Here is a 24153-nt window from a genome sequence, read left to right as displayed (position 1 = left end):
AAATTTTTGTGTATTACATCATTTAACTTTTTTTTTTAAAAACAAAATAGTAGGAAAATTACGATGAGAATCGAACTCACGAGTCCACTAGGCGATGAACTCGTTTGGGAAATGCGGAGCCCAGTTATCTCAAAGATCAAAGGAGCGTGAACTGTTGAGTAAAACCCCATTCCTTCCCCATCTGGGAATAAGTCTTCCAACGTTCATATTTGCTTTTTCTCTCTTTCTCTCCAACCTAAAAGCTTATCAGAGTGATTCAAATTGAGCCCTATTTTAATTTTAAATCCCAATTCGACGGTTACAGATTTGCAATACCATGAATCTCTTCAAGAAGAAACCAACCGCCAAAGGTATTTTCGTGCCCTAATTCCCCTTACTTTTTTAGCTTAATTTCTGCAAATTAATTGTGTAGAATGAAAAATATCATATTTAAATTAAATAGATTTTCTTTCATTGTTGATTAAGTTAATGGAAGTTTCTTGATCTTCTATAACAGAGGCGCTTCGGGAGAGTAAGAGGGAGATGGCAAATGCTACCCGAGGTATAGTTTATTTGTCGAATTTCACATTGATTTTGATTCCTTATGTTATATTGTGTGCTATAATAGGTTGCTCTTTTTTATATCATTTTTTCTTACATTGGGTATAATTAGCAGAGAATCTAGGCATCAACATGCTTAGGTTCGCTTTTGAGTATAACAAGCTGATGAACATTTGAGACTTGTAATTTTATTAGAAGTTCCAAATTTAGAAGTTCCAAATTTTATTAGGTTCGTCTTCAGTTCGAGTTGGCTATTTGGATGGCCGTTCTTAATCCAGGGAGTTCATTCAATAAGTTTTTTCAGGATAATTGGAATTTGGCTTGCCTAATTTACTTTCTAAGTTTGCTAAAACTGTACCAGAAGGTAGCGAATGGAAAATTTCTAATGATGAATGCAGTATTAAACTTTAACAACAACAATGGTAATTGCTAAATGTCATTGATCGTCTCCTAGGCCACCAAACATGGAAGGGTTATCTTGTGAGTTCTGACACAAAGCCTTACTCCAAATGTACATAAGAGTTTAACTTCTATGATAGTTCACATTAATTCGGCTCGACCATTCATTTTGTCGAATACCGTTTTTTAAATTGAAGTGCTTCTATCCATTTTCATTTTCATTATATTTGGGAAGTGGGAACACTCTTCTTTTACACTCCAGTTAAGTTTTGCTAACATAATTGCATTCATTTTTGTGGTAGTGATGGTCCTATGTCAATATGCTATTATGATGTGCAACTGTTTTAATGAAAATTATGCTGATTTTTATGATGTCCTTGCCTCCATTTCAGGCATCGAGAAGGAGATTTCATCCTTACAAATGGAAGTATGGCATATGGTTTACAGTTTTTATCCTTTCATTCAGGGATTGTAGTTATTTTAGTCTGATAAAGTATGCTATGATGACAGGAAAAGAGGTTGGTTGCCGAAATTAAAAAAACTGCAAAAACAGGCAATGAGGTAGGGTCATGAAGAAAACAGACTTCAATCGTCATGTGTATGAGGATGACGAAACTATGCATTTTGTCGGCTTAAGATGTTACGCCTGTCATTGGAGTTTGTCCTACATTTGTTGTAGTTTGATATTTTTTCAAATTGATCATTTACTTAAGTCTCTCCCTAATTTACAGGCAGCAACAAAGATTCTTGCACGTCAGTTAGTTAGACTTAGAAAACAAATTGCTAATTTGCAAGGTAGTCGAGCTCAAATGAGAGGTATAGCGACTCATACACAGGTGTGTGCTCAGGACTCCATTCTAAATTATGAGATCCATAGCGTGAAAGATTCCATTTCCGATATCTCTGACCTAGACATTGTATTATTCATCACCAGGCTATGCATGCTCAATCTTCTGTTGCTTCTGGCTTGAAGGGTGCCACCAAAGCAATGTCAGCAATGAATAAGGTGGGGACAAATTATTTACATACAGTAGTTTTTTTTACTTGTTCAATTGAATATATATGTTATAAGCATTTATGATAGGAACTCATATTAGTCTCCTGCCCTTCATGAAACATATACTGACTTTGGATTGATTATGTTTCCTTTTCTTTGTCAGCAAATGGCACCTGCAAAACAAATGAAAATATTGCAGGAATTTCAGAAACAATCTGCGCAAATGGACATGACAGTAAGTTTTGCTAATGCTACCATCCATTCTAGTGCAAAGCATGCGTCTTGATAATTAACCTTCTGTGCAGACTGAAATGATGTCTGATGCAATTGATGATGCTTTAGACAATGACGAGGCTGAAGAGGAAACAGATGAGTTGACAAATCAGGTCACTTTTTCATCCATAGCTCAGATTATTCTTTATCCTTCAACTTTTCGAGACTGAAGCATAGTGCTTACCATATTTGACCTTAATCTTGCCACAAATTTATCTCCCAGACTCTAGCTTCATGTTCCTGTAGCTGAGTTATAAGATATCATTGCTTTAGCAAAGAGTAGTGATAAGATATCATTGCCAAAAATATAGGAGTATATTTTTTGTTTTCATCAGAGGTGGATATGTTTGGATGTCAAATTAACCTTTTCTCTGTAGTTTTGCGCCTCATATTCTCATTTAATTATGCTTCTAATTATGTGATTATTCTTATCCAGGTGCTTGATGAAATTGGAGTTGATGTTGCTTCACAGGTTGGTATTAGTTCAAAAGTTTTAGAACTTCTCAAGCAATGTTGAGACAATATTAATAGTTGTTTCCACTGTATTATTTGCAGTTATCAGCAGCTCCAAAGGGGAAAATCGCCGGAAAGAAAACGGAAGAAGTTAGCACGTAAGTCATCTTCTATCGGCCTTCTTCATTTTCTATTGTAAAGATATTTATGATCTTTTTCCGGTATTTCATTTGTTTTTTTCATTAAGCCTTAATTCACATACGCAAGTTTTTGAAGATAAACAGTGGTACCATGCACATTCTAAGCATTAATATTTTACTAGCAACAAATGTGTTGTTCAGTGCATAGATCATCTTTGGGCTTCCACTGTTCCTTTAGCTTGTTTAATGTATAGAAGAAAGCTCGATAGAGTGGGTATTAAAATTCGAGGTATTGATTAATGGTTACACTCCCTCATTATCACAAACTTGGATAGTTTTCACAATGCAATTGAAATTTTCCGATTAGGACTAAGGGTTTTATATTTTGGCTTATAATGTGATTGTGTGCTTGGTGTATGGAAAGTTTTTCTAAAATTAGTTTAAGTTTGAGAGACTTGTACCAGTTTACAACTTGTGCATCATGGGGTTCTATAAACTCTACTATGAACTTTGGAAGGCCAACAACTTTGTCGTCGGGATCTATTTTACTCGAACTCTATATTTTCTTTCACGTACCCGTGTCCGATCTTTGATACTCGAACATTGGTATGGCACTTACATACTTCATTTTAGGCGTAAAATTGAATATTTAGACATGTCTGACACTTGGACGCGTACCAGTATCCGAAATTAGTACCCGAGTCCAAGTAACATAGGTTGGGATAATAGTCGAAGATTATCATATTAATAAGTTTCTAAAAAATTAATAGCATATTATTTTTATTTAAGGCTTGCAGAATGTTGTATCATGTATTCATGCTAGTTTGAGTTGGTGGTGACAAAATAAATTTGGTGAAAACTGATAATGTCCATATGTTTTTCGTTCATTGTCATCATTATTGAAACATGATTTTAAGTTTCTATAAGACTAAATGTATGGTATGTCTCGCATCGGAATTCCCAACTTTGAATTTTGCTTCAGCCATGCTATTATCATTTGTCGCCAAATAGAGCTTGAATTTTCCATGAACAATTATGGACCCCCTGTTCAAATGTTAAGTGTTTCCTCAAATGCAACTTGGTTTGAAGTGCTGGGTGGAGCCTCCAAATTAGTAAGGCGAGTGATTGATGAATAGTGTGAAATGAGAAATGGATCAAATGAAAAGAATTAAGGAGTAATATGATTGATTACCTTGCTGAAGCTTTATTCTCTTGATGAGAGAAAAAGTTGTCTTCAATTTTCTTCTATATTTACACATGTTGTTGGCTCCAAGTATTTGCAGTCTCTGGCTCTAAGCTTTGTTCATATGATATCCCAACTTCTATCCAAGACTTTGTAATATAGAGGCTATTAATCAAAAACTGTGGCAAAAATAAATATTTGACATAGTTGTTATTTCCAAACCCTTTGACTTTGTAGATTATGAATCTTGGACTCGTGCATGTGGGATTGTGGATCATTTTGATACCAACTCGACATAATTTGTTGTGTTTGCTTTATATATTTCCTGTCAAGTTTAATACCAATGATATGCTTTTCATCTGATGTGATGGCGTCTTTTGTCTCTTCAGTTCGGGCATCGGTGATCTTGAGGAGAGATTAGCTGCGCTTAGGGGTGCTTAAACCTTCTCAGTATAATTTTGGCCCTCGATTGGTTATTGGATCCCGAAACTACTAACGCCTAAATTGGTGATGGCGGAGGAAGCTTGGAGAGCTGATTTATTTTCTTATCGTCAGTTGCTCATTTGTATAATTCATATCCATTTTACTGACCAGACCAACAAGTAGTTTTTCTGAGCCGTCTTTTATGATTCGAGTTTGATAATATCCTACATCAAGTATTTGTATTCGCTGGACGTGTTTGTCTTGTCATGTATTTGTATATATTACCGTATTAACGAGTATTTGAATGCTCATTCACAAAAAGAATCCATGTCCATGTTATAATTTGCTTCAATGGCTGGCGGTTTTCGGTCTCAGCAACTGTTTTCATTTTCATGTTATTGCGAGAATTAGGCTTTAAGTCGGGATGTGTTTTTGTTCTAGGCAGTCATCTATTTGTCAATCTGTGCTGACTCTAAGAATTGCACCTATGGACTACAGTGGATGCAAGATTCTACGGTCACTAATTGCGGGTAGGTGTGATGAATATGAAAATTTAAGATGCGTGTAATTTGTCAGAGAGCCAGAGAGGACACCCACTTTCGCCTACCAATTTTATCATCCCTTTTCGTGACAATTGACAAAGTAGTGGAATATTTAAACCTATTGTGAGCTTTTTTTTATAGTATAGAATTATTAGGTTGTAGACTTTGCAACTACCTAGTAGGAAGCCAATTAACCAATACTTCTATCCTTAAGAGATTACAATATTTATTTATAAATAATGATATAAGTATTAAGAAAATGGTATAAATTACTAAATTGTGTGGTAAGATTAAAAGTAAGAGAAAATAATTATTATTTTTAAAAAAAATTATAAAAAACTATCTAATTTATAGGAAATTTTGCAAAAAACTACTTTCATTGACATAAATATTTACAAAAGACTACCACTTGACGGAATCAGTTAGTTAAGAAAAACAATATTTGTTCTAATTGAGATAAAACTTAATTCTACAAAAAAAAAAGAATAATTATAAATTAAAAAAATGGTAAAAATACTGCTCAAAATAAAATTACCCAATCCTTATAATTCGCCACCCTTTTCATTTTTTCGCCACCCCCCTAGTAAATTACCATATTGCCCTTGGTTTTTGAAAAAATTACAATTATGCCATTAAAGCTAAAATTTTCTATATAAACCACAATCACACTAAAAATACTCTCACTACAACTAAAAACCAACATACAAAAGCAAAATTTGGGAGCAAAAATTAAGTTCAATCCGGAATTTATCAATCGAGGTAAGTTATTTGTAATTAAATTTAATCACGAAAAAAAAAAAAAAAAAAAATTATAGGAGTCGCCCAGATCTGGGCGACTGGACCCCGGTTCAGTCGCCTAATTTTAGGCGACTGAACCGGGGTCGAGCCGCCCAGATCTGGGCGACTCCTATAATTTTTTTTTTTTTTTATTTTTTCCGTATGTATTTTATTAATTTTATTATTATTAATTTAATTATTATTATTATTGTATTGTTATTTTTGTTAATATTAAATATATGTTAATGTTATTATTATTAATATTATTATTATTATTATTGTGATTGTTAATTTTGTATTATTAAATATATGTTAATGTTGTTATTATTAATTTTATTATTATTATTGTTATTGTTATTTTTATTTATTATTAAATATATGTTTATGTTTTGTATATATAAAAATTTTTGTTTTTTAATTTTTTCCTTATATTTAGGAAAAATATATTTAAAGTTTGAAATTTAAAAAAAAAACCTGATTTTTATTAATAAATTAAGTTATTTGTAATTAAATTTAATCACGAAAAAAAAAAAAAAATTATAGGAGTCGCCCAGGATCTGGGCGACTCCTATAATTTTTTTTTTTTTTTTTATTTTTTCCGTATGTATTTTATTAATTTTATTATTATTAATTTAATTATTATTATTATTGTATTGTTATTTTTGTTAATATTAAATATATGTTAATGTTATTATTATTAATATTATTATTATTATTGTGATTGTTAATTTTGTATTATTAAATATATGTTAATGTTGTTATTATTAATTTTATTATTATTATTGTTATTGTTATTTTTATTTATTATTAAATATATGTTTATGTTTTGTATATATTTTTTTTAATTAAATGTTAATAATTTTTTGTTTTTTTTTGTTATTTTTTTCCATATTTTATTTATGATTATTATGTATTTAGAAATATTATTATTTATAATATTGAATGAAACCGTAAAAAATTGTAGAAAATGGTTGGTAATCAAGGAAAAGGAAAGGGTTTTTTTAGGCAATTGTTGAGAGGTAATAGTTCTAGGCCTACCTTACTCAGAGGGGACCCGCATGAGAGAGGGGTCACGGGTTCTGCTAGGAGGGCTAGGCAGGAAGAGGCGGCCAGACACAGTGAGGCCCAAAGGTCGAGTACGCTGAACCAAGTGCGTACTCATTTTGATGACCAGGCTGATAGCCTCCAGAGTAGTTGGGGGGTTTATAGTGATGATGATAATGATGTTCAGTTCCAAGGTCCTGAGCCTGCCCCATTGGACTGGACTATAGTTCGTGGCCCCGAAGGCAGATTTGCCCGTGGCGGCCCTAGTTCTTCCGCCGCATCTGAGCGTGCAGGAGGAAGTTTTGTCGATAATGAGCCGCCACGAGGCAGGCCCTCACAGTCCACTAACACAGACTGGTTAGTGACATCACCCCAGCCCGGGGGGCCGACAGATACGCGACTGATCCCTAGCTATGGCGGGCACATAGCTAAACTTATTTATGACGGCTCCGAGCGTACGCCTCCGATTCTGGAGTGCCGTATTAGGAAGAGACCGGTGGAGTCCATCATCGGATTGAGGGATTTGTCCGTTGAGCTAGTCGATTTTCTACCTTCCACTTCCCTCGGTCGACTACCGGTCATTATGCACCAGCACATCGACTCTGCTTTGATATCGGCGTTCGTCGAGAGGTGGCAGCCGGATACGAACACCTTTCACATGCCCTGGGGAGAGATGACGATTATGTTGCACGACGTGCAACGCATATTGGGCATTTCTATTGATGGTTCTCTGCCGGCTGAGCCTTCGGAGGCGGAGTGGGAGGTTGGTATCACCAATCTGGTCGGCGAGCCTCTGTCTGAGCTTCGACGTAAAGGTTCATTCACCAGCGGATGCATAAGCGTTGCTGAACTGATGCGGCTGTGTCATAGGTCGCATGCCTTGGATACCCAGACCACAGCGTACTACATGGCTGTCATCGGCTCTACCTTGTTGGCGTATAAGACCAGGACTGGCATGCGACCTCACCCAGTTGTCGTCAACGACGATGAACAGGACGTGGCTTGGGGTGCGGTGACTTTGGCGTTCTTGTACAGGCAGCTCGGAATGGCATCTAGGGCTAGTTGCAAGACCATTGCTGGATGCCTCACATTGCTCCAGACATGGATCTATGAGTACTTCCCCGCTTTCCGCCCTCATCCTCGCCGAGATGATGTGCCAAACACGACTAGGGCGGAGATGTGGACGCCGAAGAAAGTAGGTCGTGAGCTGGACAGGTTGATATCATTCCGCAAGGTTCTGGACTCAATGACAGAGACTCAGGTATTTTACATTACATTTTGTCGTGCATGTTGTTTTTTATCTGTAGGAAATTTGTTTTTTAACTTGGCCTGTAAGCAGGTTGAATGGACTCCCTACAATTGTGGAGCTGCTGCGTTGCTGAATGAGCACCCACGCACCACAGTCATCGGGGGTATCACCTGCTTTGATGTTGTGGAGGTGTATTTGCCGGAGCGGGCATTGCGACAGATTGGGTTCGTGCAGTCTATTCCTCCAGCTCCTATGAGACCAGCCAAGGCTCTTCGACCGGCACACGGAACCTACTCCGTGACCTTTCCTTCTTCTGCTGCTGCATTTGTGGAGGCGTGGAGTAGGTTCCCCTACAGTGGCCGCCTTGTTGAGCAGGGACTTCGACGGGCTACTGTTCCTTCAGAGACTGAACCTAATTACGTTGAATGGTTCAGAGTTTGCTCGCACCCGTACATATCCCGAGACGAATTGCTGGCTTCCGGTCCTGGTCTTGGTCAGAGCAGATGTGATTACGTGAGTTTTATTATAAATTTTTTTTCAAGTTTCTTTTATTTAATGATTTAATAACGCACATTGTACTGTTGTGTTTTCAGTTCGCGAAAGAATGGGCCAGTCGATTCTCTCCAGTGGCAAGACTACCTACGCGGCTTGCGGATTTGAACTCCCGTCAACGACATGCGTTAGAAATATACCTTAATGATTGTAGAGAATTATATGATCAATGGCAAACTGATCAAGGGCAAGGCCCTGAATAGTCTGTACTGAAACTATTTTACATTATTTATTGCATTTAATTTCGTCAATGATTGCATTTAATTTACATAAATATACACACTAACCCACATCACACAAATACATGTATATTTGTCTACCAGCATTATAAATTCCTCCTATTAATCAAAGAAATAAATAAATTGTTAACAGCACACACTGTAGTATAATTATGGATTATATACAACTTTTAATGAATGTCGTGTATAAATTCTATGGAGTATCTAAATTTACAGCATCGTCAGCGGTGTTATTTGTTGGTGGGGGTGCCCCGCGTAGATTATTCCACAGCATAATCCTCGTAGTGAAATTTGTGTCAAGATCTTTCGCGAAATTGTCAGCTGCTTGTTTCCAACGTGGGTGGATCGGCGGCAGAGGGGATGAATCGTCGTTCATAAGAAGTTGAACAAAATGATTTCGATTAACCCAAAGTATATGTATTAGTTTATTTACACTTCTCGCGGCCTGTGATTTTCTTAAAGGAAGAATCAAACAGTTGTTTAATGAATCACCGTTAGCAGAACTATAAAAAGCAATGGCAATGTTAAGAAACGTTGCTGCAGAGTAGAAAGCCATCGGTGCATCGAACCAGTGCATGAAAGGAGCAGGTCCATCGGTGTGTGAACCTACTCTGATAGAATTCATAATAAAGGCCGGTTGCATTCCGGTTGCACTAAGCTGTCGTATGTGCTCCCGAATATCTACATTAATCCTCGCCCTTACATGACCATCTCTGTACACCAAGAACGGGTGGTTATGTTTTCCCTTTTCACCAGGACACACCCTTACCGTCCAAGATCTTTCTCCTGGTTTACGACTACTTCCTACAATCATAAATTTACACCCACAACTCCTACTTTTAGAACCAGGTCGGGCAGCATTATCTACATTATCTACATCACCCCTAAGTTTACCATAGCGGTGACATCTTAAATAACAACTAACTCTGGAACGTCCTTTTTTCTTTTTATAAGAAGCACGTGTAAATAGAAAACCGATTGTAATTGCTATCGCATCGGCCCAACTATGTAACTCATCTATGGAGATAAATTCCCTATCCGTAACAAAGCGACCGGAGTAGTCTACGTTGTCTCCAAAATTTTCAAACTCCTGCACATTTGAAATGATATAAATTAAGTACATTAATGACTACAATAATAATATTTGGATTAATAATAACAACAACAACAACAACAATAATAATAATAATAATAATAATAATAATAATAATAATATTTATAATAATAATAATATTAATAAATAAATAGATAACGATAAATCAAATTAATAATGACAATAACAATAATAATTTTAATAATAATAAAAACATTACGTTAACAAAAAAAATTTAAAAACATTTAAAATAAATAAATAATGACAAGAAAAATAATAACAATAATAATAATAGTTATAACAATAATAAATAAATAAATAATTATAACAATAATAAATAAATAAATAAATAATAGTTATAACAATAATAATAATAACAATAATAATAATAATAATAACAACAAATACAACAATAATAATAATAATTATAACAATAATAAATAAATAAATTACGTAAATTAAAATATTAAAAAATTTAAAAAATTAAAATAATGACAACAACAATAATAATACTAACAATAATTATAATAATAATTTAAAAATACATTAATACGTAAATTTTATAAAAAAAAAAAAAAAAAAAAAAAAAAAAAAATAGCAGTCGCACAGATCTGGGCGACTGAACCGTTCAGTCGCCCAGTTTTGTGCGACTGGACCATAGTTCAGTCGCCCAGATTTGTGCGACTTGACCATGGTTCAGTCGCCCAGATTTGTGCGACTTGTTTTTTTTTTTTTTTTTTTTTCTTCGAACGGCAATTTTACGTACCGCATCCGACTCATAGTCGCTTTCGTTAGCCATATTCAACCAACTACGCCTTACAACTTCTTTAACACTTTTTAGAGAGATAGTACCAGTTTTTAGTGAGATAGTACCGTGTTTCAATTCGTATTTCAAACGCATCTCAGAGTTCGATATATATAGACAAATCATCCTCATTAAATTCTTAATAGTGTTATTAAGCGTGATTTACATTTATTAAGCGTGATTTACATTTATTAATTATTTTTTAACTCCAATGGCATTTTTGTAATTCTTTTAAATTCAGAGGCAATTAAGTAATTTTGGAGGGGGGTGGCGAAAAAATGAAAAGGGGTGGCGAAAAATAGCAACACCCTAAAATTATTATAAAGTTAAAATAACACTAAATTATAAAGTACGCCAATTTACAGGTTATAGAATGTACTTCTTTGCTAAAAGGTTAAACCTTTATAAAAGATTATGATACACAGGCAGCTATAATTAATCCATAGAATCAGACTATAATTGGACTTGACTATCCTCGTTGGGCTGAATATTATATCTCATTGTCGGATTTGCGTAAACCAGTTAGGTGATAAGTCAAATTAAAATGATTAATTATTTTTTACAAATATGAGACGGTCTTACCGTAAGAGTACATATCTCATATTTGAGTTAAATAACTCTCATATTTAGCATATGAAATTTTTGTTTTGAGTTCATCTTACCGTCACCGTGAGACGGGGTGAGACGGTCTCGTACAAAATGAGTTGTTAAAATAATTAGAGAAAATATGGTCTACTTAAGTTGGAGCAAATATTATATTTATGGGATATGGTCATGAGATTTTTTTTAAAAAAAAGAAGTGTAAATAATTATCCAAATAAACATTAAAAGTTATAATATTGACATGTCACAATATTATTATTGTTTTAATATAAAGCGAGCGCACATAACCAAAACAACGAAATTATAAGCAATCAATAAAAATGAATAATTAAATTTTTTTTGAATAGCATTCTATATGAATATAAACCAACTTGTTAATTTTATTACTTACTTTCAAGAATATCATATGCGGATTTGAACTATATTTATTTTTTTCGAATATTCATTCATATATAACACGAATACATGTCTAAGTGTCTGGTTCGACTACCCAAAAATAAGATCACATATACTTATGTAAAACAAAGAGATTGTTCTTTTACCTTGTTATTACCAAAACCTACCTAAAATTTATTGGGTGTTGCTAAACATCGCCACCCTTTTCATTTTATCGTCACCCCTATATTAATGAAACGACGAAAATGACCTTGAACTTAAAATAACAATAATCATAATAATAATAATAATAACAATATTTAAAATAATAATAATAATAATAGTAATAATAATAATAATAATAATAACAATAATAATAATTATTATTATTATAATAAAAATAATAAAAATAATAATAATGATAATAAAAATAATATTTATAAATAAAAATATAAAAATAATAATAATAATAATAATAATAATAATAACAATAATAAAAATAATATTTTTAAAAAAAAAAAATTAAACCCGCGCCTCGAGCGCGACTCATGCCTTTAATTTTTTTATTTTATTTTATTATTATTATTGTAGTCTAGGGACAACATCGATAATTCATTAAAATAGAGATGACAATAAAATAAAAAAAGATGACGATATTTAATAATTGTGAAATTATTAGACTTTTTTTTTTTCCCAAAGTGTAGAGTCTAGACTAGACAGAGGTATAAAATCAACACCAAGTAGGCCGCCATGAATGACTAAAGTCGGTACTAAGAAACATCCTACGCAAGCCTGTCTTTCATAGTACTAATTTTTTACTTGCACCATTATTAGACAAAGGTATAAAATCAAATCTAAGTAGGCGGTAATAGCAGTTAAAATGGTTGAAATTTTGTGTTTTAACATAAATATTATAAATATTGATATTTTAATGGTTATAATTCGAAAAAATTTAAGTTTTAAGATTTTAATTCGCAAATTATTTACTAAAAATTAATAAACTTTAAATTGAGAAGATTCAAACAAATATATTTTAATTTTTAAATTAACGACAATAAACAAGTCACCTGATTAATAATTAGGGGTGAAATCAACAGGGCTGCACCTAAAAAAAAGGGAAGTATAATTTCATGTGCACAACTCTATAAATATACACTTCCTATCTCAACCAATTCGTAACAATAAACATTCAATTTACTGTTTGGATTTCTTGAAAATGTGTGGAGGTGCCATTTTAGGTGACTTAATTGCTCAGAACAAAGGCACGGCCTTCTCATGTACAGATTTTTGGCCTGATGAAGCATTCTTCTCAACTTCAAATAAATTCACCAATCAAGACTCTCAGCTTCCTAAACCATCACTTTCCTCTTCAGGTCTTCATTAATCTTCATTTTTCTTGCTTATTTCAATTTGATATAGTATATATACTCGGATTAGTCTAGCTCATGATTCCATTCATTTCATTAAATGTTGTTTTAATATTAAATCATGCAATATATAATACAATCGCTTTTTCCGTTTTGAAATACTCGTTACATTGTGGTTATTAATATTGTCAAATATTCCAAGCTTATTTTATAGTCAAATAGTCAAATAGAATTTTGTTTGAATCGTTTAATCGCAAACGTTCATAATGTTAACTTTTTGTAATTTTTAAATATGTATAGTTCAATATATAAATAATCAAAATAACATATTAAATTTTGTTAAAAGTCAAATGTAACGAATATAGTAAAACGTAAGAAGTAACAAATAGTACAGATAAATGTTCAACTCACGCTTAGTCTATATTAATGTTTTAAATTCGTCATTATATATATATATGGGGTGAAGTTCTAGTGAGAACCAAGCTTATATGAGAATCATGAGAATCAATCTCTTCGATGAAAATATGTTACTTTTGCACAAAAAAATTATTTTTTTAGGAAAAAATATAAATACAAAATAACACATTTAATTTTTGCGAAAAGCGAACACCCTTTTAATGTTAAAAGTAACACCTTATTACTTTTTCATATATATATATATATATATATATATATATATATATATATATATATTATTCTGTTCTAATAAATTTATTTTATTTATACTTTTGTGTATGATTCCATCAATATTACTTTTATATTATTATTTTTTTTTATTTTTAAACATCTCACTATGAAACTCACTTTATTAAATTTCTTAATTTTCGGGTGAATAGCAAACGAGATTATTTGGCTATACAAAAGTGTGTAACATATCATAAGTTACAAAGATAAACTGAATTTTTTTTGCTTCCCCCTCAACATTTCTAGTTCAAAACTCTCGTGTCATAAGTTTTTTGTTGAGTTTTTTATAAAAGAATTTATGTGAGTAATTTTGTCGAACAGGTGATGTGCAACAACAAAAACGCCCAAAAAGACAGAGGAAGACAGAATACAGAGGAATAAGGCAACGACCTTGGGGCAAATGGGCGGCAGAAATTCGCGACCCAAGGAAAGGTGTTCGAGTTTGGCTCGGAACATTCAGCACTCCTGAAGAAGCTGCTCGAGCTTATGACAAAGAAGCTCGCAAAATCCGTGGAAAAAAAGCCAAAGTAAACTTCCCAAATGAAGATGATGATTATTCTAGTAATAACACAAATTTCTATTCTCAGACCAATGATTTTTCAGCTTCCTCATTTCAAGAACTACCCATCAACACCCTCGGATCTCAAGACCTAGATTTTGGATATTTAACTAATCCGAATCAAATTCAAAAGTTATCTTCAAATGGGTTGGTGCTAAATGATGAGAATTCAACTGGGTATAGCTCAGAATCTGTATATAGTGCGCAAAATTTGATGGGTATGTGTACCAATGCAGTGATTAAGGTAGAAGAAGAAAAGCAGAGTCAAGTAACGATGTTGTCTGAAGAACTAATGGCGTATGAAAATTACATGAAATTTTACCAGATACCATATGTGGATGGTCAATCTAGTACGGTTGATCCATTGCTGGCTTCATGTCAGGATGATGATGTTGCCGTGGATCTATGGAGCTTCGATAGTGTGGAACGGTGAAACTTGAAAGATGGATGATGGATCTTCAAGTTTTGAGGTTTTTTTTTTTTTTTTTTTTTTTTTTTTTTTTTTTTTTTTTAATTTCGAATAAGCCATTTCTCTTGCCATGTTGACATTCACATAGTAAATTAGTGATAATATATAGAAGATAGAGATTGATCGGAAACTAAAATAGTTTCTATGATCATTCTAGGTTGAGGTTGTTTTTAATGCTTTTTTATGATTGGTTATATTTATTAAATTGTAAAGGAAAATTGTGTGTAATATGTTTGATTTAGGTCAAAATTAGTTTATTGGATTGAATTTTAAGGATTGTATTTATTTGAATGAACTTTGAATTTATTTGCTTTGGACATTTATATGTTGGTGATTCGGAGATTAGGTCATTTGCTAATACGATTGCCAAATATGTTTTTAAGTATGTTGCCACATATTAAACCACTTTAGAAAAGGATGTCATATGTATAAGTCTACTACAATGTTAGAAAATTGGCCACCCGTACAATCACGTTAGCAAGTGACCTAATGTTTAGGTTACCAAAAGCTAAAAGTATGTTATATGAAAATAAAGTTTAAAATTTTTTCCAACAAACACAATATTTGAAGTTGACCTCATAAACTATTTTCGGCCAAATTAAGCTTGTTGCATGCAATTTTTTCAGTTTTAAATTGTTATTAGCAAAAGATTTAAAGTGTGTCCAACGAATTTACTTTTTGTTTTTTCTATTTACTTTTTGCATAGTTTTCAATGTAAATTTTAAATGTCAATATCTTTAAATACAAAAAATAATAAATAATAAAAAAATACATAATAAAAAAGTATAAATAAAGACGTATCTAACGAGATCTCACATGAATATATATATATTATCTTCTAAATATGTGTCAAAAACATTAATTAAACTACTCTCTCCTTAAGGTGAAATATTCCAAATGGAAAAAATATTAGAGAACGGAGGGAGTAACTTTTACCTATCTTTTTTTTTTTTTTGATTTTTGGTTTTTCAACTTATGGGTTGATTAAGCAACTAGAAAATTTGTTTAGTAAATGCATTTCAAGTCGGTTAAAAAGCTAAATTTTAACATTAAAATTTTTTAAAACTTTTGGTAGTTTTTTATTATCCTTTTGCTTGTTCATCAATTTTTCATCTATTATATAAATTGATATTTAGCGATATATTTTACTAAACTTATTCATAACAATAAGCTTAAAAACTTCAATAAAAGTTAATGGTATCAGCCAATTAAACAAACCAATTGAACTAGCCAACAAGCAATAGTAAATTGTCCAACATCCTATAATTATCATCATCATTATCATTATATTTGTATATCACGCTCATAAAAACCTAATGATTAAGATTTGGAAAAAAGATGTAAGTCGATTAATCATATCCTTAAAAGAAGGTTGCAATCAATGAGACATTCGTCTTGAGAGTGCCTATAAATATAAACAAAGGAAAAATAAAATAAGGCAAGACAAAACACATAGTAAGACAAGACATGACCGGACAAGATAATTATTGAGGATAAACATAAACCAAGTTAAAATGAAATCAATCATAAAGCGGCAGTCAATAAACAATACAGAGATAGCTATATATGGTTTAGGACATGAATATGTCTCTAGTTGGTTTTAATCCCAACAAATATATAGTTCAGTTAGTGGATGAGATCAGATGAGAAGAAAATTTATCCAGTCATGAACAAAAATAGAAGAGTAAACTAGTATAAAAACCCGTGTAATGTACGAAATTTTTAATATAAAGATATATTCCTATAGTTGCTTATTTTTATTAATTTACTTTCAAAGACTTTGTGTATATTTATATAATTACATGATTTAGTATATAATAAATAAGTATACATGACTTTTCAATCGAAATTATCCTACTTTGTGTCTTCTTATTAGAATCAATTAATAATTAAGATACTATTTTTTAAAGCAAAAAAATTTGTTAATCAATAATTTATATAAACACATATTAATGTAGATTAAATAGTTGCGGAAGATAAAGGTTTAGGAATGGTTTTCTGTATTAATCAATGAGTAAATCATCCTCCAATATATATATACATGAATACTAGCCTTTATTCTGGGAAACTAAATATTCTATACATTAATTAAGGTAATCAGATTAATCTAGAATAATCTAAATATATAGAAATATATACTTTCCTACACTCCCCCTCAAGTTAGGTCGTGGGATCACCGATGCCTAACTTGCACAAAGTACTATTGAGGACTTCTGATGCAACAACCTTTGTGAAAATGTCCGCTAGTTGATCTTTTGATCTCACAAAGGGAAGACTGATAATCTTGTTCTCCAGTTTTTCCTTGATGAAATGTCGGTCAATCTCTACGTGTTTCGTTCGATCATACTGAACCGGATTCTCAGAGATGCTTATTGCTGCTTTATTATCACAGTATAAAAGAGTCGCCTATGTTTGATGGCAGTTTAGCTCACTTTCTAATCCATAGAGTTTCCGTGACCCCCTTTGCTATTCCTCTAAACTCAGCTTCAACACTTGATAAGGCGACTACTTTCTACTTCTTACTTTTCTAAGTAACCAGATTACCCTCTACAAGAGTGACGTATCCTGAAGTTGATTTTTTGTCATCTCGATCACCAGCCCAGTCTACATCTGTGTAACCAACAAGGTTAAGGTTTTCATTCCCTGAATATAGGATTCCCTTATTACTTGTTCCCTTCAAGTATCTCAAAATCCTCAAGACTGCCGCCATATGTTCCACTTGAGGTCGATGCATGAATTTACTTACAATCCCTACTGCATAGACGATATCTGGTCTTGTGTGTGATAAATAGATTAGTTTTCCCACCATCCTCTATAACGATCCTGATCTGCCATCTCTGCCCCTTCAACAATTTGGAGACTATGATTAGCTACCATAGGAGTTTCTACCAGTTTGCAATCTATCATTCCCGCTTCTAACAAGAGATCCAGAATATATTTTCTTTGGTTAATGAATATCCCCTTCGTTGACCTTAAAACCTTTATTCTAAGGAAGTATTTCATTGTCCCAAATCTTTCATCTCAAATTCTTGGAATAATTGGCTCTTGAGCCTATCAATCTCCTTAGCATTGTTTCTAGTAATAACCATATCATCAACATAAATAACGAGACATGTGATTTGGTTTCCATTCTTCCTGAGAAACAAATTATGATCTGAGTTACTCTGTCTGTGTCCAAATCTCTTTATTGTTGTAGTAAATCTTCCAAACCACGCTCTTGGAGACTGCTTTAAACCATACAACGCCTTTTTGAGTTTACACCCTTCTCCTTGGTTATACTCATCTGAGAAACCTAGTGGATCATAACACCGGTAGCCCTTTTGAGTAATGTCATACCCAAGAAACACACACTTGACTGCCCATGGTTCAAACTTGGTTCGTACCCTAGAGGGAAGGTGGACATACACTACACACCAAAATATGCGAGGAGAAAGAGAATGAAAGAAGGGAATAGTGGTAAAGGTATTGAGGGTGGTAAGAGGAGTTTGGAAATAAAGGGTTTTAGTAGGGAGACGGTTGGTTAGGTAGGTGGCAGTAGCAATAGCCTCGGGCCAAAAACGAACAGGCATATGAGCTTCAAACATGAGAGCCCGTATATCTCAAGGAGGGTACGGTTTTTCCGTTCAGCAACCCCATTTGGTTGGGGAGTGTCAGGGCAAGATGTTTGGTGAACGAGACCATGTTCCATAAAAAATTGTTTCAAAGCAACGGATTTATATTCACCACCATTAGCTGATCAAAGGATTTTCGATTTTGCATGGAATTGAGTGAGAATCATGTTATAAAATTTAACAAATACATCAAACACTTCGGATTTTTGTTTCGAGAAATAAACCCAGCACATACGAGAACAATCATCAACAAATAACACAAAATATGCAAAACCATGAGAGTCAATATGTGGTGCTGGACCCCATACATCAGAATGTACTAAATCAAATGGTTTAGGTGCACGAGTATGACTGGGAAAATAAGAATGTTTATGGCTCTTGGCCACTACACAAGTTTCATTATCCAGGGGCATAGTACAATTATGAAGAGAATGAAAAAGTTGTTTTAGATAACCTAAAAACGGATGACCTAAACGATGATGCCAAGTCCACAATTGGTGAGCAGGAGATCTGTGAGCAAGCATTGCTATACTATTTTGAATCACCTAATCGACATAGTATAGTCCAGCTCGTTCAGTACGACGCCCAATGATCGTCCCTGTCTGAGTATCCTGCACAATACAATTATTTGTTAGAAGTACAATACAATTCATTTGTTTGGTTAACTGGCTAATTGACAATAATTCATGAGACAGGCTAGGAATTAACAAGAAATTTTTAATATGAAGAGAGGATGAAATATTGACTGGCCCAGCTTAATTAACCGGTACATATTCCCCATTGGCTGTGTGGATATAGGTTCGGTTGGTGGGGTGAGTTGATAAAAGATCACGAAAATCAAAAGTCATTGTATCCGTTGCCCTGCAATCAAATATCCATTGGGAGTTGATTTTATGGCTAAGAAGACTTGTGGGTATTTTTTTGTGTGGGTTAAAAATGTTTGTGGGCTTTGTGTTTGGGCTGAAATGTTTGGGTTGTATGTGGGGTTGGATTTTAGGGGTGTGAGATAGGGTTTGATGGGGAGTATAAATTAGTGAGTGAGGGAGGAAGTATCCATTTCCCTCCCCATGTGCTGTGGTTGTTTCTCTCTCCTCCCTTCTCTGTTCTTTGTTGTTGTTTTCATTTACTGTTTCTCCTCCGTCCCCTTTGCTGCAGCCCTTAACATTACCTGATTCCTCACATGATGATGGTTGGTCGGCAATAGTCAGGTAGGCCTTGCCGCCGGTCTAGCTTGCCGGTGCCTTGGTGGCGGCTTTCCTCTTCTGTAAATCGTCCCACCAGTCGGGGTACCCCACAAGCTTGAAACATCCCTCCTTAGTATACCTTGAGCCACCACAATGAGTACATCGGAGTTTTATCCGGTCATCCTCATCTCGGTTTCTATGGGGTTTTTTGTTTCGCATGACTAATCCCGATCCGATCTCCGAGGGACTCGTTCCCAGTGATGAGACACTGTTCATTATTTTTCGGCGTGATATCTCCCGTCTTATGGTGGTGTAGGCTGCCTCCACAGTTGGTAAAGGGTCATTGTTGAGGAGATCCCTTCTTTCCTTGTCCAGATTGTCATTGATTCCAGTGAGAAATTGATAGAGTCTTTGTCTTTGTATATACTTGTTGAATTCTGTGATGTTCTTCGAGCATACCATCGGATTTGGCATCTCTGGTCAATTTCCTTCCATAAGACATTGAGTATCCAATAGTAAACTTCAATAGTGTCATTTGCTTGTGTTAAAGTTGCTGCCTTTGAACTCAGATCGAAAATCTAGAGTTCGTCTCCACCACGGCCTAAGAGATTTTCAATTCCTTGCCATAAACTTTATGCGATGGTATAATCTAGAAATTTATTAACAATTTCTTCATTTATATTTTCAATGATCCATGCTATGACTATGTCATCCTTTTGTTCCCATTGAGCATAGTTGGGGTCTATTGGTGGTGGAGGTGCGACAGTGATATGACTGAGCCACCCCCGACCTCCAATGGCTACGTGCATTAGTTTGCACCATTTTGTGTAATTGTGGTATGTAAGTTTTTCTGAGATTCTGACAGTGGTTGGATTTTCAGTTTGCCTAGTTGTTTTGTTGAGTTTTTGAAACATCTGGAACATTTGCTCCAATTGTTCCATGGAGATTATTTGTTTTTGTACTTGTTCATCTGAGAATTTGGCCATTACAGGTAAGATATGGCAGATGATGAGTCCTTCCCAAATTAAAACCCTAAGGCTCTGATACCATGTAGATTAAACAGTTGCGGAAGATAAAGGTTTAGGAATGGTTTTCTGTATTAATCAATAAGTAAATCATCCTCCAATATATACATGAATACTAGCCTCTATTCTAGGAAACTAAATATTCTATATATTAATTAAGGTAATCAGATTAATCTAGAATAATCTAAATATATGGAAATATATGTTTTCCCACAATTAAACTAATCTATATATAAAAGTAAAATTCAATATCTTGTGTTGGATAATATGAATCAATATAATATTTCATGACTATTTAAAATATAGCATTATAAAACTTCTATAATATATTTTGATAATATTATAAAATCCTACTATGATATTGCAATTTTTAAAATAAATCCTTTGTTATTTTACAACAAAATTCTTTGTCATTTTACAATAAAATTATTAAGTTGTATTATATGATATTACTATTATTGCACTACATATAAAAACGTATTAATTACAATATATTTTTTATTCCTTCTATATCCCACATTTATATGTAGTGTGATATTTAATTGTTGCTTTAATCATATTTAAAATTATGATAAAATAAGATATTTATTAAAGGATGATACATAAGGTATTTAATCACCAATAAATTTTATCCACATAAGCAAACTGCTAAGAGATTGTCATGTGGAATTATTGTTTCATCTTTTATAATATAGTATAGTATGATATGATGTTTCATCTTTATAGTATAATATGATATGATATGATATGATATGATTGCTAAGAGATTGTCATGTGGAATTATTGCTTCATCTATACAGTATATTATGATATGATATGATGATATGATATGATGGTGTACTGCTTATTTGTTCTATTAAATTTGCTATGAATGTTCAATATAAAGTGAGAAGATAAAGAATGGCACTAACGGCCTGATTGGTTAACAATACTAATTGATGGTAATGAGAAAGATTTGTAGTGTATATTTTCATGATATATCATGTCATTCTTATGGTAATGAATGTTACTTTTTGTTCAAAAATTTTCATTATATCACCTAATACCACATGTTCAAATGATAATACATTGAAATGAATTTTCTGAAGAAAATAAGATTGTTGAAAGAGAATAAGCATGTCAATTAACTTTGTCAAGAGATATTCCTACTAAACTTATACTAACTTTTCATTACCATTCTCACCGTTATTTAATACTGGATATCAAACGAGCCGTAAGTGAATTTTAGTTAATACCTTGGGTTAGTCTTCCAAAGTAGTGGAAATATTCATCTAGATGTGACCAATGGAATAAATATGAGTGGCAAAAATAATGAGTGACAATTGTAATATATGTGATAGAGGTGGTAAAAATAGAGCGTGTCAACTAAAATAATACTAAGAGCATAATTAATGGTGACCTAATATTGGGTGGGTTGGGAAAAAGGTGGGACAAATGGGTCAATAGGTAACCCGTTCATGTGAATGGTCACCCCTTTTTTTTAAAAAAATATGCCACGTGTCGCTGTGTGATTGGGCGGGGAAAACAGCAGCCTGCTGCCTGACACGCTTCCCTCTGCTGACGCCACTTGGCGGCTTCTGATTGGGTGAGAAAAAATTCCCGTTTTTTGCCTTTAACGGCTATTTTCGTATTAAAATAATTTTTAAAAAAATATTATACCAACGGTCATATTTTTTCGAGATCTATAAAATGAGACCCATATTGATATTTTTTGACATAATTTTTTTTTTACATATTTTGTTCATATTTTCCTACTTTTTTTGGTTAAAAAATACCAAAGTAATCATTTCAAAAATCCCAAAAAGGTCAATTACTTCTTGCTTGGGATGAAGAACGACTCTCTGACATAATTACTTCTTGTATAATTATGCATAATATGATAGTGGAAGATGAAAGAGATACATATACACACTATGCTGATGGTAGAGAGTTCATGGGAGATCGCCCAAAAGGTCATTCAGAAGGTACATGTGGATTAAATGATGACTTTGAGTATTACACAGATAAAATTGTTGATATCAATCGATACTTGGCAAATAAGGATGATGTTGAAGATCGACAAACACATTTATCCTTAAAAGATGACTTGGTTGAAAATATCTGGCAAAAGTTTGGAGAGAACCGTAATTAATGTATCATTTAATATTTTAGTTTTTTAATTTATGTATTTATTTTATATATGTGCGTTGTAATATTTATTTGAAGTTAACGAATATTTCTTAAATATAAAAAATATATTTATTAAAAATTATATTTATATTTATATTTATTAAAAAATATTACATGAAAATATTATTATAAAAAAATAAAGATAAATGTTAGATAAATTAAGGGAGAAAAATTATGGTGGGGTAGAAAAAAAGTAAGAAAGAGAGGATGATGACCTTTTAAAAGAGGTCATTGTTAATAAAATTAGGTTGAAAGATGAAATTTTAGGAGAGAGAAAAATTGTGAAATAGTAACATGACCTTTTTTTGGGTCATGAGTAAGGATGCCCTAACAGTGATGAAAATAGAATTTATTTAAAATTCGTATAACTTTAATTCGATGTACTTAGGTAAAAAAATTAGCTTAACTATTCTACCTATGTTGATTTTTAAAAAATAGCAATAAGTGGCCGAAACAGAAAAGTACATGGGAATAACCAAATGATAATACAAATTATTACATATGATGGTTTCACTATGAGATACAAAATATACATGAACTAAATAGCCCGCTAATACAAACTATAAAGAAAATTTAAAAAAAAATTGCGAATGAACCGTGTAGGGTTAACCCATAAGAGTTTATTAATCATGGCAAATGGTAATATAAAACGAAAATTTAAATAATTTTTTTATAAAGAATACTTAAAATAAGTTTTGGAAAATTTTAATTCCAAAAATAAGCGTCTCCATGTCTGAGTCTAAAGTTAGGGCTTGTTCGCTGTTATTAACAACGAACAAGAAAAGAAGTTACCACGATTTTGTTCGCTGTTAGGAATAAAATGTCTTAACGTTTTGAAGCGACAAAAAAATCACACGTTTGAGCGAACTAACATTGGTTATTTTTGGTGTCCTCTCACGCATTTTGATATTACTCTTATATTAATTTTGTTTGCTTTTAGTAACAACAAACAAAGAATTTTAACTTTCTTTATCGATTTTATTGGTCATTGTTAGTAACAACGAACAAATACCTGAATTTAGCTTTGACATAAAGACATTCATTTTGAAAATTAAAATATTTTGAAGTCTATTTTAACAATTTGTTTAGAAATACATTTATTTTTTCAAATTTTCAACCCAATAAGAAAATTTGAAACAAATAAGCAAAAAAAATATATATATAAAATCACATTATAGCCAACTTTGAAAACTATTTCCCAAAATAAGCAGTTTTTTCCCAGATATGAGGTTTGGGGGTTGGGGCTGTTCGCACTTAGTAGCAGTGAACAAAGACATAAGGTTCAAAAAAAGCAAAGGGTTTGTTCGCTGTTACTAATATCGAACAAAACTAAAACCTGGTCAAACAGGGGAATGTATTGTTTTTATATTGCATCTGTTTGTTGTTATTAACAGCGAA

At 32.7% G+C, this 24153-nt stretch overlaps 3 protein-coding genes across 3 annotated transcripts; all 3 read left to right on the top strand.

Annotated features, from left to right (window-relative positions):
- Positions 1 to 58: 58 nt before the first annotated feature.
- LOC130813961 (vacuolar protein sorting-associated protein 2 homolog 3) lies at positions 59 to 4833 on the top strand. Its single transcript, XM_057679906.1, has 11 exons — positions 59 to 350; positions 497 to 541; positions 1332 to 1366; positions 1450 to 1500; positions 1671 to 1775; positions 1874 to 1945; positions 2100 to 2171; positions 2242 to 2322; positions 2646 to 2681; positions 2765 to 2820; positions 4375 to 4833. Exons 1-11 carry the CDS (start codon positions 317 to 319, stop codon positions 4424 to 4426), a joined length of 639 nt encoding a protein of 212 aa, XP_057535889.1. The 5' UTR covers positions 59 to 316; the 3' UTR covers positions 4427 to 4833.
- A 3012-nt stretch (positions 4834 to 7845) lies between these two features.
- LOC130813960 (protein MAINTENANCE OF MERISTEMS-like) lies at positions 7846 to 8956 on the top strand. The gene is made up of 3 exons (XM_057679905.1): positions 7846 to 8032; positions 8111 to 8533; positions 8614 to 8956. Exons 1-3 carry the CDS (start codon positions 7949 to 7951, stop codon positions 8773 to 8775), a joined length of 669 nt encoding a protein of 222 aa, XP_057535888.1. The 5' UTR covers positions 7846 to 7948; the 3' UTR covers positions 8776 to 8956.
- Positions 8957 to 12749: 3793 nt separating this feature from the next.
- Positions 12750 to 15117, top strand: LOC130813958 (ethylene-responsive transcription factor ERF071-like). The gene is made up of 2 exons (XM_057679904.1): positions 12750 to 13060; positions 14060 to 15117. Exons 1-2 carry the CDS (start codon positions 12904 to 12906, stop codon positions 14728 to 14730), a joined length of 828 nt encoding a protein of 275 aa, XP_057535887.1. The 5' UTR covers positions 12750 to 12903; the 3' UTR covers positions 14731 to 15117.
- The last annotated feature ends 9036 nt before the right edge of the window (positions 15118 to 24153 follow it).

This window comes from Amaranthus tricolor, chromosome 5, assembly GCF_026212465.1.
Source record: "Amaranthus tricolor cultivar Red isolate AtriRed21 chromosome 5, ASM2621246v1, whole genome shotgun sequence".
Taxonomy (NCBI): domain Eukaryota; kingdom Viridiplantae; phylum Streptophyta; class Magnoliopsida; order Caryophyllales; family Amaranthaceae; genus Amaranthus; species Amaranthus tricolor.
The sequence above is the reverse complement of the archived record's forward strand: the minus strand, read 5'-3'. Positions and strand labels throughout refer to the sequence as shown.

What these genes read in the sequence shown, in the direction of transcription:
- LOC130813961 (XM_057679906.1), top strand. Translation starts at nt 317, where the DNA reads ATGAATCTCTTCAAGAAGAAACCAACCGCCAAAG. An exon ending in TTTCATCCTTACAAATGGAA is followed by an intron (nt 1,367 to 1,449) that starts GTATGGCATATG and finishes CTATGATGACAG; the next exon opens with GAAAAGAGGTTGGTTGCCGA. An exon ending in GTATAGCGACTCATACACAG is followed by an intron (nt 1,776 to 1,873) that starts GTGTGTGCTCAG and finishes ATTCATCACCAG; the next exon opens with GCTATGCATGCTCAATCTTC.
- LOC130813960 (XM_057679905.1), top strand. Translation starts at nt 7,949, where the DNA reads ATGTGGACGCCGAAGAAAGTAGGTCGTGAGCTGGACAGGTTGATATCA. An exon ending in ACTCAATGACAGAGACTCAG is followed by an intron (nt 8,033 to 8,110) that starts GTATTTTACATT and finishes GCCTGTAAGCAG; the next exon opens with GTTGAATGGACTCCCTACAA. An exon ending in GTCAGAGCAGATGTGATTAC is followed by an intron (nt 8,534 to 8,613) that starts GTGAGTTTTATT and finishes TTGTGTTTTCAG; the next exon opens with TTCGCGAAAGAATGGGCCAG.
- LOC130813958 (XM_057679904.1), top strand. Translation starts at nt 12,904, where the DNA reads ATGTGTGGAGGTGCCATTTTAGGTGACTTAATTGCTCAGAACAAAGGC. An exon ending in ACCATCACTTTCCTCTTCAG is followed by an intron (nt 13,061 to 14,059) that starts GTCTTCATTAAT and finishes TTTGTCGAACAG; the next exon opens with GTGATGTGCAACAACAAAAA.